Source organism: Balaenoptera physalus (genome assembly GCF_965194825.1).
Source record: "Balaenoptera physalus genome assembly, chromosome: 15".
NCBI classification, from domain to species: domain Eukaryota; kingdom Metazoa; phylum Chordata; class Mammalia; order Artiodactyla; family Balaenopteridae; genus Balaenoptera; species Balaenoptera physalus.
Genome location: NC_138894.1, coordinates 11,798,441 through 11,816,631, shown reverse-complemented (window position 1 = coordinate 11,816,631; position 18,191 = coordinate 11,798,441). Strand labels below are relative to the sequence as shown.

At 45.2% G+C, this 18,191-nt stretch overlaps 2 protein-coding genes across 5 annotated transcripts in view; both read left to right on the top strand.

Annotated features, from left to right (window-relative positions):
• FER1L5 (fer-1 like family member 5) overlaps positions 1-18,191 on the top strand; it is a 336,005-nt gene that overhangs the window by 65,696 nt on the left and 252,118 nt on the right. The gene's annotated exons all lie outside the window — the stretch shown is intronic.
• Positions 1-18,191, top strand: part of NCAPH (non-SMC condensin I complex subunit H) — a 37,632-nt gene that overhangs the window by 9,249 nt on the left and 10,192 nt on the right. For all 4 annotated transcript variants that reach the window (XM_082427319.1, XM_082427317.1, XM_082427318.1 and 1 more), the window contains exons 4-11: positions 519-611; positions 939-1,077; positions 1,557-1,681; positions 11,172-11,361; positions 12,461-12,552; positions 13,304-13,509; positions 17,051-17,199; positions 17,821-17,927. In XM_082427319.1, the coding sequence (XP_082283445.1) occupies positions 519-611; positions 939-1,077; positions 1,557-1,681; positions 11,172-11,361; positions 12,461-12,552; positions 13,304-13,509; positions 17,051-17,199; positions 17,821-17,927 (1,101 nt within the window). The remainder of the gene's footprint in view (positions 1-518; positions 612-938; positions 1,078-1,556; positions 1,682-11,171; positions 11,362-12,460; positions 12,553-13,303; positions 13,510-17,050; positions 17,200-17,820; positions 17,928-18,191) is intronic.

Here is an 18,191-nt window from a genome sequence, read left to right as displayed (position 1 = left end):
TCTGACAAGTTGCCTGCCCCCTGCGGTGTGTCACGAGGCAGCACACTAGGGGTTAATGGTGTAGTTCTGGAGCTAGATAGTAGATAGATAGTAGGGTTGTGGGCTAATTGTGAGCCCTAGATCTAGCCTGAGTTGGAATCCTGTCACTTACAAAGCTGTGTGGCCTTGGCAAGTCACTCAGCCACTGTGCTGCAGGGTGGTCCTCCTCTGTAAAATGGGAATGAGAATAGTCCCTGCCTGAGAGTTGTTCTGAGGGTCACTGAGCCCCTCTGTGTCAGTGCTTAGAACAGGACCTGCACACAGAACACTCAGGAATTGTGTGCCGTCACTCCAGACCTTGAGAATGAGGAAGTACACACATGGATTTAGCTCTATCACCAGACGTTTGTGGGAATGGATATCTGTGTTGAGATGTGGGATATTCCTGTTTAAAAGCTTAGCTTCCCATGACAGGGTGGCATTATTTATGTGAGCATAGGCTATAAATAACAAACCTTTCTAAAACTTTCTGTTTTCAGAAAATCACCACCAAGAACGCTTTTGGCTTGCACTTGATTGATTTTATGTCAGAGATTCTTAAACAGAAAGATGCCGAACCGACCAACTTTAAAGTAAGAAGGATGTTCACCTTCTTTTGCATCTGAATTAATGCTAGTGATTGCTAATCCTTAGCATAGCACAATAATTGAATTCTACAAATACATGAGAGCCTTCCTTGTTTAAGACATTTTATTAGCTACTTTACTTTCTTTCCTTAACTGATGAAATGTAGAGAAAATATCTTTCTGTTATGTTTTTTTTTATTCCCTGTGTTAGGGGAATCTTTGTCATTTTTTTCTTAAGGGCAAGTACATATTTTATGCAGATTGCTGTGTTTTGCCTGTTCAGCTGCTCCTTTTTTATGCTCACCATGAGTACAGCTCTGCTTGTTTGACTAGGTGGCTGCTGGCACTCTGGATGCCAGCACCAAGATCTATGCTGTGCGCGTAGATGCCGTCCATGCTGATGTATACAAAGTCCTTGGTGGGCTGGGCAAGGATGCACCATCTCCGGAAGAAGAAGAGGGCCATGGTGCAGGTACATGGGTTGGGATCTGGATGTAAGGGGCTTTTTTAAAGGGTGTAGCAGGTAGTTATTTGAGTAACATACTGAAATGAAGTCACAAGAAATCACTTCTCTCATTCTGTTGAAGACATGGACATTTTCAGAATTATATTTGAGAAGATACTCAAACACTAGATTTGTTTTTCTTTGGAAAAAAGAAGGACCTTATAAAAGCTTTTAGATTTTATTTAGACAAGATTGAGTAAACATCACCAACTAGGGAGCTTCTGATTTGGGGGGGGTCTTTGGAAATTGACTTGTATCAGAAACCAAATACTTAACCTAGTAGTTTGGTTTCTCCCTAAGCTGCAGATTAGACGTGCCTGCTGCCTTGAGGGGATGGCATGTGTTTTAATTATGATCACTCTCTAGAGTGTTGAAGAACTTGAATTGATAAGTTCAGTTACATGCTCCAAAGCAGCCCCTGCAGTGCACGGTCTTACTCCTTGTAGATGGAAGTGCAACCGAAACAGGAACAACCAAGAAGGCTCCAAAGCCAAGGAAGAAGCACTTGTACAAAACCATCGAGCAGAATATAAACAACCTCAATGTCTCCGAAGCAGATCGAAAGTGTGAGGTGAGAAACTGTGTGCCCAGTGTAGTCTCTGACTAATTCAGAGGCTCAGTGGCAGAAACTTGCTGCTATGTGCTTGTTCAGGCCTCCAGGGAGTGAAATATTCAACTGGTGTCTCTGCATTGTCATCCTTTAGCTTTACAGCGAAGACTGACAGGGGTAGGTCCCTGCTTTTCCCTCAATATTTCAGAATGATTGAGTAGAACGAGATGGCAAATTACTGAGAAAACCAATTGATTAAAATATTAATTTTCTTCTGTAGTACATGCAGCAGTGGTGATGACAGCTAACATTTATTGTGTGTCTCCCAGGCACACTGTGCTGCCCAAGGCCCGTGACCTGTGTTAACCCATTCTATCCTTAACAACATCCTTGCTACATTTTATGAAGAGGTAATTGAGGTGCAGGGCTGTGGAGTAACTTGTCCAAGATGATGTAATTAGTAAGTAAACTGGGATTTGAAACTAAGTGGTCTGGCTCCAGAATCCATGCTCTAAACAACCTTACATGATTTAGCAAATCCTGAGGAATCTGCTTAAAGGAATGGTACCAGAGGCCTCTTTATAAATTAGCAGTTAATTTAAAGCAAACAGATATTGCTACAATTTAAAAAAAAATTTTTGCTATTAAAAACAATTTCAGTGAACATTCTTGTACCTGTTTGCATTCTTCTGGGAGTATATTTGTAAGAAAATTCTGAGACATGAAATTTCCATTGCCCTCACAAAAAGGTTATACCAACTTACTCTCCCACCAACGATGGACTAGATTATTTCTTTCTCTTACCTTTCTCTTTCTTTCTCTTACCTTAGTAATTAAGGTCACGAGACTGGAATTGATCACCAAGGGAATAAGTGTATGTGGAAAAAGGACTGGGCCCGGATACCCCTGTCTTAACAGTTCAGAGAGCTGAATAAGAAACGTCCAGTAGGTGGGGGAAGACCAGGAGAGTGTGGTATTGAAATGAGAGTTTTAGGGAGGATGGAGTGGTCAACCATGTCAAATATGGCAGCCTGAGGCCATGGTGAGCTTGGCGAAGGGGCCCTGGGGAGCTGCAGCTCAGACCTCCAAGGAAGGGGTGCTGCTTGGCTGATGCTGGTGTCCCTGAGTTTCGAGGAGGGGCTTGGGGGCCCAGGACCCAGACGTCTGAGGAGGGAATGCCCACTGGTGCTGGTGTCTCTTATTGGCACCCAACGAGGTTGGTTCTGTGAGTATAAGGAAAAAGTACAAGTTAAATTCAGCTACTGCCCAGGTAGGACCTGCTGCTGCTGGGGTGGTGAATCACTGCTGGGTGACACTCCCGGGAACAGGAATCCTGCAGAAAGAAGTGGGTCCCTTCTCCTTCCTCCAGCCCTGCCATCTCCCTCTAGTGCCCCCTTTTGGTGGAGCCCAGTAGGGAGCTGCTGGCACAGCTGAAGTGTGGTCTCCAACCCAGCATCACAGAGCAAAGTATAGAAGGTAGGTTTGGCGCTGAGTGGCAATAGCTTAATAACTGCCAGAGAGGCAAAGTCTTGTAATATCTACTTCCAAGAAGGTTCTGTTGACGGGGACAGGGAGAAAGCAAATATGAAAAATGTTACCTGTTGGGAAATCTAGGTAAAAGTTACACAGAGATTCATATTACTATTTCAACATTCTTGTAGGTTTGAAATTTTTCAAAATGAATTGGGCAGTGGGAAACAAATGGGAAGGGAGGCAGTTTTTTAGAAGAGTTTTGCTATAAATTGGGGCAGAGTAATGGAATGGCAAATGGAGGGGAAAGTAAGGTCCTGAGTTTTTGTGTTTTTTGTTTTTGTTTTTTTAAAGAATGATGTTGTAGTATTTATTGACATGGGAATATTTGCACAGTATATTCTTTTTTAATTTTTAAAAATTATTTTTGAGGTGTAATTTATTTACAATGTTATATTAGTTTCAGATGTACAACATAGTGATTCAAAATTTTTATAGATTATACTTCATTTAAAGTTATAAAATATTGGCTCTATTCCCTGTGCTGTACAATATATTCTTGTAGCTTATTTATTTTATTCATAGTAATTTGTACCTCTTAATCCCCTACCCCTATCTTGCCCCTTCCCTTTCCCTCTCCCCACTGGTAAACACTAGTTTGTTCTCTATGTCTTTGAGTCTGTTTCTATTTTGTTATATATGTTCCTTTGTTTTATTTTTTAGATTTCACATATAAGTGATAACATACAGTATTTGTCTTTCTCTGGCTTATTTCACTAAGCATAATAACCTCCAGCCATGTCGAGGTCCAGCCATGCTGTTGCAAACAGCGAAACATCATTTTTTTTTAATGGCTAAGTAGTATTCCATTGTGTGTGTGTATGTGTGTGTACGTACACACACACACATATACACAGCATCTTCTTTATCCATTCACCTGTTGACAGATACTTAAGTTGCTTCCATATCTTGGCTCTTGTAAATAATGCCTCTATGAACATTGGGATGCATGTATCTTTTCAAATCAGTGTTTTCGTTTTCTTCAGATATATACCCAGGAGTGGAATTGCTGGATCAAATGGTAGTTTTGTTTTTAGTGTTTTGGGAACCCTCCATAGTGGCTGCACTAATTTACATTCCCACCAACTATATACAAGGGTTTCCTTTTCTCCACATCCTTATCAGCATTTGTTATTTGTGGTCTTTTTTTTTTTTTTTTTTTTTAATTTTTGGCTGCGTTGGTTCTTTGTTGCTACGCACAGGCTTTCTCTAGTTGCAGTGAGTGGGGGCTACTCTTCACTGCAGTGCACGGGCCTCTCATTGCAGTGGCTTCTCTTGTTGCGGAGCATGGCCTCTAGGCATGCGGGCTTCAGGAGTTGTGGCACACGGGCTCTAGAGCGCAGGCTCAGTAGTTGTGCTGCACGGACTTAGTTGCTCCGCGGCATGTGGGATATTCCCGGACCAGGGCTTGAACCTGTGTCCCCTGCATTGGCAGGCAGATTCTTAACCACTGCGCCACCAGGGAAGTCCCTGTTTATCGTCTTTTTTAATGATAGCCATTCTGACAGGTGTGAGGTGATATCTCATTTTAGTTTTGATTTGCATTTCTCTGATGATTAGCAGTGTTGAACATCTTTTCATGTGTCTGTTTGCTATCTGTGTGTCTTCTTTGGAAAAATGTCTGTTTACATCTTCTGCCCATTTTTTGATTGGTTTTTTTTTTTTTTTTGATATTGACTTGTATGAGCTGTTTATATTTTGGATATTAACCCCTTATCGGTCATATCATTTGCAGTTATTTCCTCCCAGTCAAGTAGGTTGTCTTTTCATTTTGTCAATGGTTTCCTTTGCTGTGCAAAAGCCTTTGAGTTTAATTAGGTCTCATTTGTTTATTTTTGCTTTTGTTTCCTTTGCCTTAGGAGACAGATCCAAAAAAATAACTGCTACAATTTATGTCAAAGAGTGTTCTGGCTGTGTATTCTTCTAGGAGTTTCATGGTTTCCAGTCTTACATTTAGGTCTTTAATCCATTTTGTGTTTATTTTTGTGTATGGTGTTAGAGAGTGTTTTAACTTCATTCTTTTGTATGTAGCTGTCCAGTTTTCCCAGCACCACTTATTGAAGAGATCATTTTTTTCCCCATTGTTTATTCTTGCCTCCTTTGTCATAGATTGACCATAAGTGCGTGGGTTTATTTCTGGGCTTTCTATCCTGTTCCACTGATCTATGTGTCTGTTTTTTGTGCCAATACCATACTGTTTAGATTACTGTAGCTTTGTAGTATAGTCTGAAGTCTGGGAGTGTGAATCCTCCAGCTCTGTTCTTCTTTCTCAGGATTGTTTTGGCTATTTGGGGTCTTTTGTGTTTCCATACAAATTTTATAATTATTTGTTCTAGTTCTGTGAAAAATACCTTTTTGTTGTTGTTTGTTTTTTTAAATGGGAGAATTAATAGCATGTTTACTTGTTGATGGCAACAGTCTAGTGGAGAAGGAATTATTGATGATGCAGAAAAGGGAGGAGAAATGCTAGGGTGGTGTTCGAGCAGGTGAGAAGGGCAAGGATTGGACGGCTTGGATGGGGCTTGTCTGAGGAGCACAGTGGCTGATGAGAGGTGGGGCTTGAATGTGTGCACATGGGTGCATTCTGGATATTCTCTTCTGGTTGTGCTTCCCCTTCCACCCCCTACCCCCACCCCCATCAGTGAAACAAGCCAGGTCTTCAACTGACAGTGAGTATAGAGGAGGAAAGTGTTGGAGGTTTGAAGAGAGGATAAGGTAGTAGTAGGGAGTCATGTAAGAGGATGGGGGAGTGGAGGGACTAGGGAAATGTAGTTTAATGGCCAGACAACACTTAGGGTTTCCCTGAGGGCACTGGAGGATGGATTTACAGTGAGGTCAGTCAGCCTGACTTTGTGTCTTTTTTTTTTTTTTTTTTGCTCTGTCGGGTCTTTGTTGCGGCACATGGGATCTTCGTTACAGCATGCGGGTCTTTCGTTGAGGTGCACAGGCTTTTTGTTGTGACGCGTGGGCTTCTCTCTAGTTGTGGCGCACAGGCTCCAAAACACACGGGCTCAGTAGTTGCGGCGCGCAGGCTTAGTTGCCCCGCAGCATGTGGGATCTTAGTTCCCTGGCCAGGGATGGAACCTGCGTCCCCTGTATTGGAAGGTGGATTCTTAACCACTGAACCACCAGGGAAGTCCCATGACTTTGTGTCTTTCTCCAGCCATGACTGGCTGTGTGGGTGCAAGCATGCAGTAGGCAGAAAGTTAGATTTAACAAAGGATTGTGTTTAGCTGAGTGAATGTGACACAGCTGAAAGGGGCGCTGGAGCTGAGAGTGTGTGCAAGGGGGTGGTTGTGATCATTGTGGAATTGTGGGATTTTAGCTGGGAAAAGAGGTGTGTGAAGGACAGTGTAAAGCCATGTGACCAGTAGAGTGTAGGGCCTGATGGGACCAAAGGCTTCTTGGCGTTGGAGACAAGAAAGTGTAGGCTGGAAAGACAAGGGGTGATTGTCAGAGAGGGGCACTTGGAATTGAGCATACAGAGAGGTTGCAGTCCTGGTTAATGATTCAATTCAGAAAACAGGCCAGGGAGCAAAAGGCAGAAGGGGCAGGGGGTCATGGTAGGATCCCATGAGTCTTGGGGTTCTTAGGATGAAGCACAAGACCACTGAAGGAGAGGATATCAATGAACTGAGAGGCCAGAATATTAGATGGGTCTACATGGATAGTGAAATTACCGGAAACCACAACAGCAATAATGTTGGAACAGGAGTGAGTCAGGAGCTAATATTAAAATCTTCTAAGAAGGGGGTAGGGTTGTGACCTGGGGACTAGAAGGTGATTGCAACAGGGTGGTAGAGTCTGATGGGCAGAGGGTGGTAGGGTCTGATGTTACATTCAAAGGTGAGGGTTGTAGGAATTTGGAAGGAGAATAGTCTGGAAGCTGCGATGAGGAGCAAGGAAATCACCTATCTGACGTCTGGGCCAGCGGTTTGAGGGCTGCGGGAGAGGAAGCAGCCGTCCTGGGGAGACGGTGTCCTCGGGCAATACCGTGTTTCCTTAGAGCAGTGCTTCCCAGGCTTTCGTCATGACACGCCCCCACACACACACCACTGAGCCTTTTTAGATGTTTTGTTCCTATCCCTCTTCCTTGAAATTGATTCCAAAGGAATACAATTTTGCCAGGTAAGGTCAAGGTTGGAGAGGCAAAAATTATTGTAATTTCTAAGATATTTCTCACCTTCCCCCAGGAACCAGTTCCCACCCCCTTGAGAGGATGTTGTCTCAGGCAGATGGTAGTGGTGAGGCTGAGCGTGTGGTGGCTGGGAGTGAGGGGCCTGGCTGCGGTCACTCTGGCTGATGGGGTCCGGGCAGGACGGTTCTCCAGCCCGTGTTGGGGTGAGGACTGGGTGCGGATGGGGATGGCCGGGGCAGGGCCCCGAGGCCGAGGCCCAAGAGCCAGGGTAGAGGTGAGGGGGCCAGGCTCTTTAGGGGAGGGAGTTGTATTCTTTTTTTCTATCTATGGGTCAGCATTGGAGGCAGACCATGTAAAGTTCAGATCCTGGTTTTACTGTCTTAGTTGTGTAGCCTGGGAAAAGTCTCCGAATCTCACTTTGTCAAACTGAAAACAGATACCCCTGAGTTTTGTGTTAGTGGGTCAGTATTTGTCAGAGTGCTTTATCCATGGTAATATGTTGTACACATCTGAAGGGGAGCCATAAAATCCTCTCCCACCTAACCTTCCCCGATTCTCCTTGTTTTTTCACCTTCCCAGGTAATCTGAATATTTACTTCACCATCATTCTTGCTTGTGCTTTTGGTTCTGCACTGAAATGTTCAATTCAACAGCATGGTAGGAAATTCTCTTTTCCTACCATCTTGTGTCTTCCCAGGTAGACCCGATTCTAGGGAGCCTGAGGAGGCTTGCACTGGCCTCTCCCACTGTTCTAAAGAGAGAACGAAAGAGCAGCAATGCTCCTCCCTTCAAGCCTGCGGCTGTCGGGCTTTGGTCTATTTATGCAAGTGAAGACAGCAGAATCTTGAAGAAACACCGAGAACCCCGATCCTGGGGAGCTTTTTTTGCTCTGTAATCTGTGGTAAACGTAGAATAACTGAACGTTTGGAAGCTAAAAAAGAAGGGGGGGTGGTGGGCACAAACTTAAAATCTGAAGTTTCAGCTGTTCATTGAACCTGCATTCTCTTGGCAATGGCGGGAGATTAGACAGCAGGTGTTCTGTGGGTGTGTCTGGACCAGCTGAGAACCCTTGTTTGTATATGAGCTGATCTAATTTGGACACAGCTCTCTGCTGTGTGCAGAATTCTTGCTGTCACGGGGATTCCAGCCTGATTATGCTCCAGTCCTTCAGACCAGGAGGGCACAAATAGACACAGTGTAAGGCAGGTCAAGGCACATACTCAGGAGACCAGAGTGGGTGGAGGTCAGAGTTTCCGGAAGAGGTGAGATTTGAACTGGGCTGTGAAGGGAGGGTAGGTGTTTGTCAGGTGGTGACAAGAAGGTGATTCTAGGCAGAGGCATAAGCAAAGGTCACGAAGCAGGAAAAGTTCTGGTTCCTTAGGAAGCTGGACAGTGTGCAAGTTGGGCTACAGCTGTGGATTTTCTCATAAGGCTGAAACAACCCTAGACTTTGTCATGCAGTCTGCTGTCTACCAAGGCCTTCTCTTACTGTTTCTCTTCCTTGCTGGGATCCTTGTTTCAAAAAGTTCATTTATCCAGACTGTACAGTCGTCAATAATTCATTTTCCCACAAATCACTCAAAGATGTAAGTCAAAGCTAATTTACATGAAAGAACCATTGTTCTCACACTGACATGATCTAATTCTAGGCAAAAGTGAGGAAAGTTATCTTAGCGTTTCAGCTTTAATGTGGGTCAGTGTACAGTTTCCGTGTTGACTCTTTGAAAGGCTGAGTTTCATTAACTACATGAGACCTCTAGGGATGTTGGGGTCCAGGTGGGAAACCATTGCTCTGGTGAGCATTTGAGGAAGGGAATGGGAATAGCACCACTGGTATTTTTAGGAAAAGAAGTAGGAGAGACCAGAGACAAGGGTTAACTCAGGCGAGGGTTATATTGGTGGCAGTGAGGATGGGAGGAAGGGGTAGGTGGTAGAGACACACTGGGAGGAAAACCCACCAGGCCATGTAACTGACCGGGTGAGGGGTAAGGAGACGGAGAACGTGGAGGTGCCGTAGGTGCTGCTCTGGGACCGGCTTATCGGGAAGCGAGAGAAGACTCTCAGTTCCGGTGAGGTTGGGCTCAGGGTTAAGGGTGCCGGAAAAGAGCCAGAGAGCCACACCTGTCCTCAGAATTAAGGGCCCCTCTCTCCATAGTAGCCACATCCTGAGACATGAGGAAGACCTGTGAACCTGGTACCTGACCTTTTTCCTGTCACCGGGCCTCCTGTAGAGTCCCAGGTGGCTTCTGCCCTCTTGCCACACATGCATGTGCCTTGCCCTGTTCTCCTTTGGGGCTTGGTGACACATGGTTATGCCACTCCTGCTCCTTGACCCCAGCCTTGGGGGTCTTCTGATAACCTCTCCCATGTTTAACCCGGACATCTAACCCTGCTGACTCTGCCTGTCCTTTGCCCGGATCTCTTACTCGTGTTCTTCCAAATCTTTGAAAATATTTCTGTTCAGAGGAGTGATGGGATTCTGCGAACAGATCCATCACGCAGGCTTTTTAAGTCAGCGGAATTTGTTGTGGTAGCATTCTACTAGAGATAGACGTTTAAAAACGGTGACCGTGGAAAGAGACCAGCAGAAGGATACTGTCCAGGTATATTGTAAATAACCAGATTTTTTTTTAATTAATTTTTATTGGAGTATAGTTGCTTTACAATGTTGTGTTAGTTTCTGCTGTACAGCAAAGTGAATCAGCTATATGTATACATATATCCCCTCTTTTTTGGATTTCCTCCCTATTTAGGTCACCACAGAGCATTGAGTAGAGTTCCCTGTGCTGTACAGTATGTTCTCATTAGTTGCCTATTTTATACATAGTATCAATAGTGTATATATGTCAATCCCAATCTCCCCAGTCATCCCACACCCACTCCCCCCCCGGTATCCATACTTCTGTTCTCTACGTTTGTGTCTCTATTTCTGCTTTTCAAATAAGTTCATCTATATCGTTTTTCTAGATTCCACATGTAAGTGATAGTATACAATATTTTTCTCTTTCTGACTTCACTCTGTATGACAATCTCTAGGTCGATCCACGTCTCTGCAGATTGCACAATTTCCTTCCTTTTTATGGCTCAGTAATATTCCATTGTATATATGTACCACATTTTCTTTATCCATTCTTCTGTTGATGGACATTTAGGTTGCTTTCATGTCCTGGCTATTGTAACTAGTGCTGCAATGAACATTGGGGTGTACGTATCTTTTTGAATTATGGTTTTCTCTGGGTCTATGCCCAGGAGTGGGATTGCTGGGTCAAGTGGTAGTTCTATTTTTAGTCTTTTAAGGAACCTCCATTCTGTTCTCCACAGTGGCTGCATCAACTTACATTCCCACCAACAGTTCAAGAGGGTTCCCTTTTCTCCACACCCTCTCCAGCATTTATTGTTTGTGGATTTTTAGATGATTGCCATTCTGACCAGTGTGAGGTGATACCTCATTGTAGTCTTGATTTGCATTTCTCTAATAGTTAGATGTTGAGCATCTTTTCATGTGTTTGTTGGCCATCTGTATGTCTTCTTTGGAGAAATGTCTATTTAAGTCTTCCGCCCATTTTTTGATTGGGTTGTTTGTAAACAAACAGATTGACACGGTATAAGCTTGTCACCATTTACTGTGTACATTTATCCATCTGGCCACCTACAGCCCTCCTTTTGAACTGGGATGGGATTTTACCTGATCAATTAGAAAGGCCCTCCCCCTTTTTTGATCATGTGCAGAGACATTTCAATCCAGTATATGCAGCTGTGAATGAGCAGGGTCCAGTGAATGAGATTTTCTATTTCCTTTGGCTACATCCCATAATTCTGGGTTCCCTCTGTTTTTCTGCTCAGATCGATCCCATGTTCCAGAAGACGGCAGCCTCGTTTGATGAGTGCAGTACAGCAGGGGTGTTTCTCTCCACCCTCCACTGCCACGACTATAGAAGTGAGCTGCTCTTTCCCTCCGATGTCCAGACTCTCTCCACTGGAGAACCTCTTGACTTGCCGGATTTAGGTTGGGTGGAAATGACCGATTTAAAAGGTAGGTCCACGTGATGCCTTTTAGCAGAGCAGTTCAGTCATCAGAGAAGTTTCTACATAACCATGGGTGTAGTAAGCCCATCATGATCTTCTGTTGCTTATTTGCCCGGAAGGTTCCTATGGAATGACAAAATGGGCATTTTTTCGGGAGAAACTAAGTTTTCGTCCTGTCTGCAGCATGGAGTCTTCAACAGTAGTAGCCAGTGCTCGTGGTCTGTATGTGCCACGTCCTTCAGGTGCCCTGCTAGCAGTCAGTTCTCACAGTCACCCTGGAGTGTCAGAGTTTTGGACTTGGGAGAGGGGCTTTAAGAGACTTGTTGAGCCAGAGGCCTGTTACTAACCCAGGGGGTCCTGAGGAGAAGAGGGCTTTGTGAACTGTTTTCAGAATCCGCCGTGGTGGTCTGGGAACAGATCTGTCCTGTTATCAGTCCCTCATACTGGCTTGGCAGTGATTTTATCCCCCTCCCACGCCCCCCTCTGGGAGATCCTCTGAGGACAGGCCCAGGGTGTTGTGAGGGCCAGGCGCTGTTCTCCCGTGGAATGATTTTCGTGTGTTACATGAAATTGTTCCTCCCCTCTGCAGGGCTACGCAGATGTTACGGGGCCCATTCTCCTCCTGTTTATTCTTGTCTAAAATTTGCTGAGTATAACTATTTTGTACTAACAATTGTCCAGGTGTATGCACTCAACTGAGGTAGGTAATCTGTACCTAGTTTAATTTGGGACTAGAATAAGTGGCATTGCACGATTGGCTGTGCACTTAACTATGCTTTAAGGATGGGTTTTTGATTTCCCAACTCTAGCATAGGGCACGGAGTCTATTTCAGAGTCAGAGTCTGTGCTTCGGGTTTCTGCTCTAGTGTTTTCCTAATTCCTGGGATGCCAGTGTGGAGCCTGCCTCTAGTGCAGGCATGTGCCTGAGTGCACGCCCTCTCCCAGGAGAGTGGTCTGCGAACAGATCGGCTGCCAGCCAGCCTCTTCCCGAGAAACAGGAGGTGGCCGTGCCCCTCCCTCCGTGGTGCTGCTCTGGTCATCTTGAGGGGGTGAGGCGTGTCTCCATCCTGCTCTGAACCCTCTCTGTGATCTTCCTGTCCTCCCAGCGCCCCTGCAGCAGTGTGTGGAAGATCGCCAGATCTGCCCTTCCCTGGCGGGGTTCCAGTTCACTAAATGGGACAGTGAAACGCATAATGAGGTGTGGTCAATTTCTGGGCTTCTGAGGGCTCTGGGCATTTCTCCAACAGCTTGTGGTTTCAGTGAGATGGCCTAAGATTAGTTCTGCCCAATGGGAACCAAAACTGTGGCATCGTTTTTATTTAGCCAGCAGTATAGAAAATATTTCCTTTGGCTCCTCCGAAGGGACTAAACCCTGGGGCAGGGTTGGGAGTGGTGTTGTGTGCTGCAGCAGGCCCACTAGCCAGCTGGGATTAGAGTACTGGGATCAACTTCGTGTCTGCTTCCCCAGGGTAAGGCAATCCTTCCATTCCTGGGTGCACGATTTTTATCAGATTTACTCTCAAACATGGTTGTCCCAGTGGCCTCTGGTCTCTTAGGCTGCTGTCAAGCTCGAGGAATTTCCTCCTCTTCAGGGTTGAGTCCCTTGGCACAGAGTTTCCTGAGAAATTATCATGTGTAAAGCTTTCCTCTGTGTATTTTTAGCCTGGCCCCCTTTAGCCTACTTACTACAACCTCCAAAGTAAATGGTTTCCATGGAAAACTGTCTTCTCTAAACATGTAGTTAAAGGATGCAGATTCCTGTTCCATGTTTTACAAAATGTGCCTAACGACAATACAGCTTCATCCTGTGCCGCACAATATAAACTTCCTCAGCGCTTTGCTGTCGTGAGAACACTGGCTCCGAGGAGGCGGGGGGGGGGGGTCCTCCAGCAGTGGCGGGGGTGGTGATGGGAATGCAGAGAACTGGGGGCTCTCTTTGTCCCTTCCAGTCGGTGTCGGCCCTGATGGACAAGTTTAAGAAGAACGATCAGGTGTTTGACATCAATGCCGAGGTGGAGGAGAGCGACTGCGGGGACTTCCCTGTTGGGGCCTTGGAGGACGACTTTGATGCCAATGATGACCCGGACCACACCGCAGTTGGGGACCACACCAAGTCCGGGAGCTGGAAGGAGCCCTGCCACGTTCAGAGCTGCCAGTAAGGCACTCAGGGCCACGGGAAATGTTCCCGTAGGAGTTTTCCCAGATTTCCTGCTGGGACAGTCTGATTTCGTCTCTGTGACTGGCTGGGCTTGTGTACTGTGTTGTCACACAGGCTGAGCCATTCTGACTCACCGTGGAATCAATCTGCCTTTGAATGCCAGCTCAGCCGCTTAGTGGTCGTAAACCTGACGTTGCAGGAGTCCCTCAGCATAGAACTAAAACACATAAAGTGCTGGGTTATAGTGGCCGCTTCACTGGCGGCTGTCCCCACCACCTCCGTCTTGGTAGCGTGGAGGGTGCTCCCTTCCGACGCCCTGCCGTGGTCTGGCTTTTGGCTGAGTCACTCCGTCAGTTACAGACAGAAAACAGGCTTACGTGTTGATTACCAGAGAAAAGTGGCCCCTGCCTAAAGGGCAAAGATGGGTCTGGGCAGTGTTGTCATAAGATAGGTAGACCGGGGATGAGCAAAGCAAGGAAAACTAAAAAAGCAGGTAAAAATGAGCATATGGGGTGTGGGAGATGGTAGAATTGGTCTCTAGTAATTTAGATTTTTGATTAGTAAGCACCATAAGACAATCTGAACTTTGTTGGCCTTTATTATATGTACTTAATAGATTAGTATTATTTTAATTTGGAATATGATCGGGAAGCAGGATCCCACAATCCTGCAGTGCCGAGGGCCTCTAAAGGTCTTGAGTGGGCCTGGGTGTAGCAGATTCCACGAGACTAGAACAAACAGACCCCCTGATAACCCTGTGCCTGTAGCAGCAGCTTGGCAAACCTGGGAGTGGGGACAGGCAAGCTGGTTTAGTATGTGCGAAACTTTAGAAGTTGTCCAGTATAATTTCCCACCGAGGCAGAGATCCCTTCAGGAGCATTGCTTGAGTGTCTCCAGGATGAGATTGCTTTCCTGAGCTCACTTTGTCTGCCCATGGGGGGAATGATTAGACTGATAATGCCTCTTCAAATCTGAGTAGAAGTCAAGGGGCTGAATGTTTGGATCTCAAGGAAAAATTACCCCCCTAGGCCCTTTTAGAACCCTCCTCTCCTGATTTTTACTATTACCAGACCTGTGATTTTGTCCCTTTTCCCATCCTGTCTTCTAAGAAGTGGGAAATGGTAGGCAGGTTGGAGGGATGAGCTCTTTTAATACCATTTTCAAATGTCAGAGAAGAGCTATCACTTTTACTAAACAATGAGGTGACATCTGAGGAACTGGTGTAGTGAAGGACTTTAGTCACTTCCATTTTGTTATTTTGTTATAACCGTATAACCGTAGATGGTTATTTTGAACAAATTTTGAACAAATGTCTCCATTTCTCTCCCCAGTTCCAGACAGAACAAAATCTTAGACTCCATCCTACTGAGCGAGCACATTAGGGGCAGGGGACTTAGGTTCTAGTCTAGGGTTTTGTCCATCTTGAAATCCTTACCCCTGGCATAAGGATAGGGAGCTTCCCGGGAGCTCAGCAAGTGTTTGCACTGAACGAAGCCTGACCCTGCCATGGATGGCTGTGAGATGTGGGACAAGTGGCATCACCTTTGGGGTCTTTGTTTTCTCACCCATAAAGTGAACGGTTCGGACTAGATGATAATAGTAGTATCTGATGTTTACTGAGCTCCTTATTATCCTGACTTCATGCCAGACACTCTGCCAGGTGCCTTACCTGCGTTATTTCACATAATTTATATAATATATAAAATACAATCACTTAATCCTTACAACAACCCTATAATTAGGTCCTGTTATCCCCGTTTTACAGGTGAGGAAACAGGCTCAGAGAGGGTAGGAAATGGGGTGGAGCTGGGAGTTGCCCTGCACCCTTGGCCAATCCTGGCTGCACGTAATGAGCTGTGGATGGTAGGATCCACCCCAGAGCACTTAACTGGGGAGACCTTTAACCTGCGGTTAGTAGTGCAGCATGACTGAGCTGGTGCTACATTGAAGGAGGGGACTTGTGGTTGTGGGGGTGGGTAGAAGAAACAAAGACTCCCTCCAGAGGGCAGAGAGAAGCCTGATGGAGGGGTGGGCTATGGATTAAGTTAGTTGGTGAGTGGGGGAGTTGGGACCAGTAGGGTACCTGCCACATAGCATTGTGTATTGAAAGAATTATTAAAAGGCTAGAGTTCAAGCCTCAAGGGCCTCAGTCTGGTTCTGGCCCACAGACTCTCAGAAGATGGGAGCCAAGCTCTTTAGAGCTTTGCCTGTAAGTTCCCAATAAATTGCCCTCCCAGTCGCCATCGCTTTAACAGGAGAGTATCTGAGAATTGAGTGGGGATGCTCCTGAAGCTGTCTTCTTTCTCCCTCTGGGAGAAATGCAGTACAGTGCAGTACAGTTATTACTTAACAACACAGGCTAGGCAGTTACAGACTAAAAGTGGGGATTTTTAAGTATATTTTAATTTAATTTTTAAATTAATTAATAATTTGGCTGCGCTGGGTCGTAGTTGCGGCATGCGGGCTCTTAATTCGGGCATGCGGGATCTCGTTCCCTGACCAGGGATCAAACCCGGGCCCCCTGCGTTGGGAGCAAGGAGTCTTAACCACTGGACCACCAGGGAAGTCCCTAGTATAGTTTAATTTTTAAAATTAAGTTTTTATCACACAGTAAATATACAAATACAGTTTACTGGTTTTTAAAAAAAGATTCTGTAGATAAAGGCAAATTCCTTCTTTTAAAGCTTTTTTAGCTTATTCCATAGGCTTGATGTAAAGGAGATTTTTATGTATGGCTCAATACAGGTGAAAAGGTCCTCGCCGTGTGAAGTTTCCTCATTGCCATTACCTTTAGAGGGCACTGCAGCAGCACTAATAGGCTTTCTGACCTGGCAGGGGCCTTTAGGTGAAAGCTACCTCACACATTCTAGTACCTTGCAGAGAGGGTGAAAAACCAACCCAAAATTGCCATGCTGGATGGGCCAGTTAGGCACTTCACACACAGCAAAGAGTAAAGCTAGATGGTTTAACAGATAGATTATAAGGGGGGCCCCCAATCATGTGGGGAACATAAATTAGAATAACATGTTTTTCACTTTCAGTAGGAAGTACAGCAGTGTGAGTGGAGCCCTCATTTATGGAAGCATGGTGAAGAAGGAACGCGGTTACCATGTCACGTGGCAGGAAGCCTTGTGTGTGGAAAGACCCTGAGGCTGGGATTCAGGGGATGGTGTCCAGCTCCCAGTTCTGGCTTTTACTAGCTGTGCAGTCTTATATAAAAACTCAATTTCTTTCTGTTTTCTTGTCTCTCAAATGGGTAAACTTCATTTTATGAAGCACTCTGAAACATCTAAAGTACTTATATAGATACGATCATATTATAAAATGAAGAGAAGCAAAAGCACTGATTAAGTAAAAACTAATGGCTTATTAATGATGATTTATGTTGGACTTACTCTTAGAAATGTTGCCCATTTGTGGAAAAGTAGGTAGAGTCTGCAGCTGCGTCACATGCTGCTTTATGTGTAAATACACAATTGTCTTGTATCACCACGTGCATGATTGTACATGTTAAAACATGATTTCACATGTGTTGCAGAGAAGAAATGACTCCCCTCGGGGATGGAGACATTTGGAGCTTGTGTCCCCTTCTATCCATGAAACCTGGAGAGTATTCCTACTTTAGCCCCCGAACCATGTCGATGTGGGCTGGCCCGGATCACTGGCGCTTTAGACTCCGGCACAAACGTATGTACTTCTAGATGGAACTCTAAGAAGAGATAGGGCAGATGACCAGCCAGTCAGCAGTTCAGCCTAGGAAGGGAAATGCCAGTCACTGTCTTGTATCTCCTGACAAGCTGTAGAAATACACAGATAAGCAGCCTCCTGGTTGGACAGTCAGTTGGCCTGGCCTGGGGTGAGGGATCAGTTAAGACTGAAGCCTCTGAGTGGGAAGAGTGAGTGCCCAGAGTCAGGAGAGCTGGCCTGTGACTTTGTCCTGACCCAGCACCCATGTGACTTCAAACAGTGGCTAGAGGTGGGAATGCGCCCCCAGGCTCCAGAGGGCCGTGCGAGTTACTGCACCGGCAGCACTCCGCAGCCCTCTGAAGTGCTGTGCCAGTGTTAAATGTTTGCATTCTCTCTTTGAAAAGAAGTGATTAATTAGCATATCTTTTTAATATTGTTTTCTTGTCAAAAACACAAATTATAGGGATAAATATTAGGTGTATGATTTGCCTTTCCTAGTGCTGTTATGATGCTCAGACACAAATGCTGCCTTGTGGTTGGTAAGGCTGTCAGATGATCTTGCAAGATGAGTAAATAGGCCACAGAAGTGAGCAGTGTTGACATCTGTGTTCATTTCTGCAGAGGATACTACCTCGCAATCAGAGAACAGAAAGAAGAGCACAAAGAAGGATTTTGAAATCGACTTTGACGATGATATTGACTTTGATGTATATTTTCGAAAAACAAAGGTTTGTGCTGGATTTATTATCATTTGTGCTTCTTAAATTACTCTTTGCACTCCTCTTTCCCTTTTAGATGTGGTTTTAAAAAATTCATTATAAATTTAACTCTTAGAGTAAATGGATGGCTTCATTCTCCCTCAATCCCTGGAGGAATTAAGAAATAGTCCCAAACTCAGTGGCAGAGAGAATCAATGTGAATAAGGTCTAAGAGAATCACTCCTTTACACAGAAGTAGGAAGATCAGTGCTGCTCAAACCCTTCCCAAGCTCC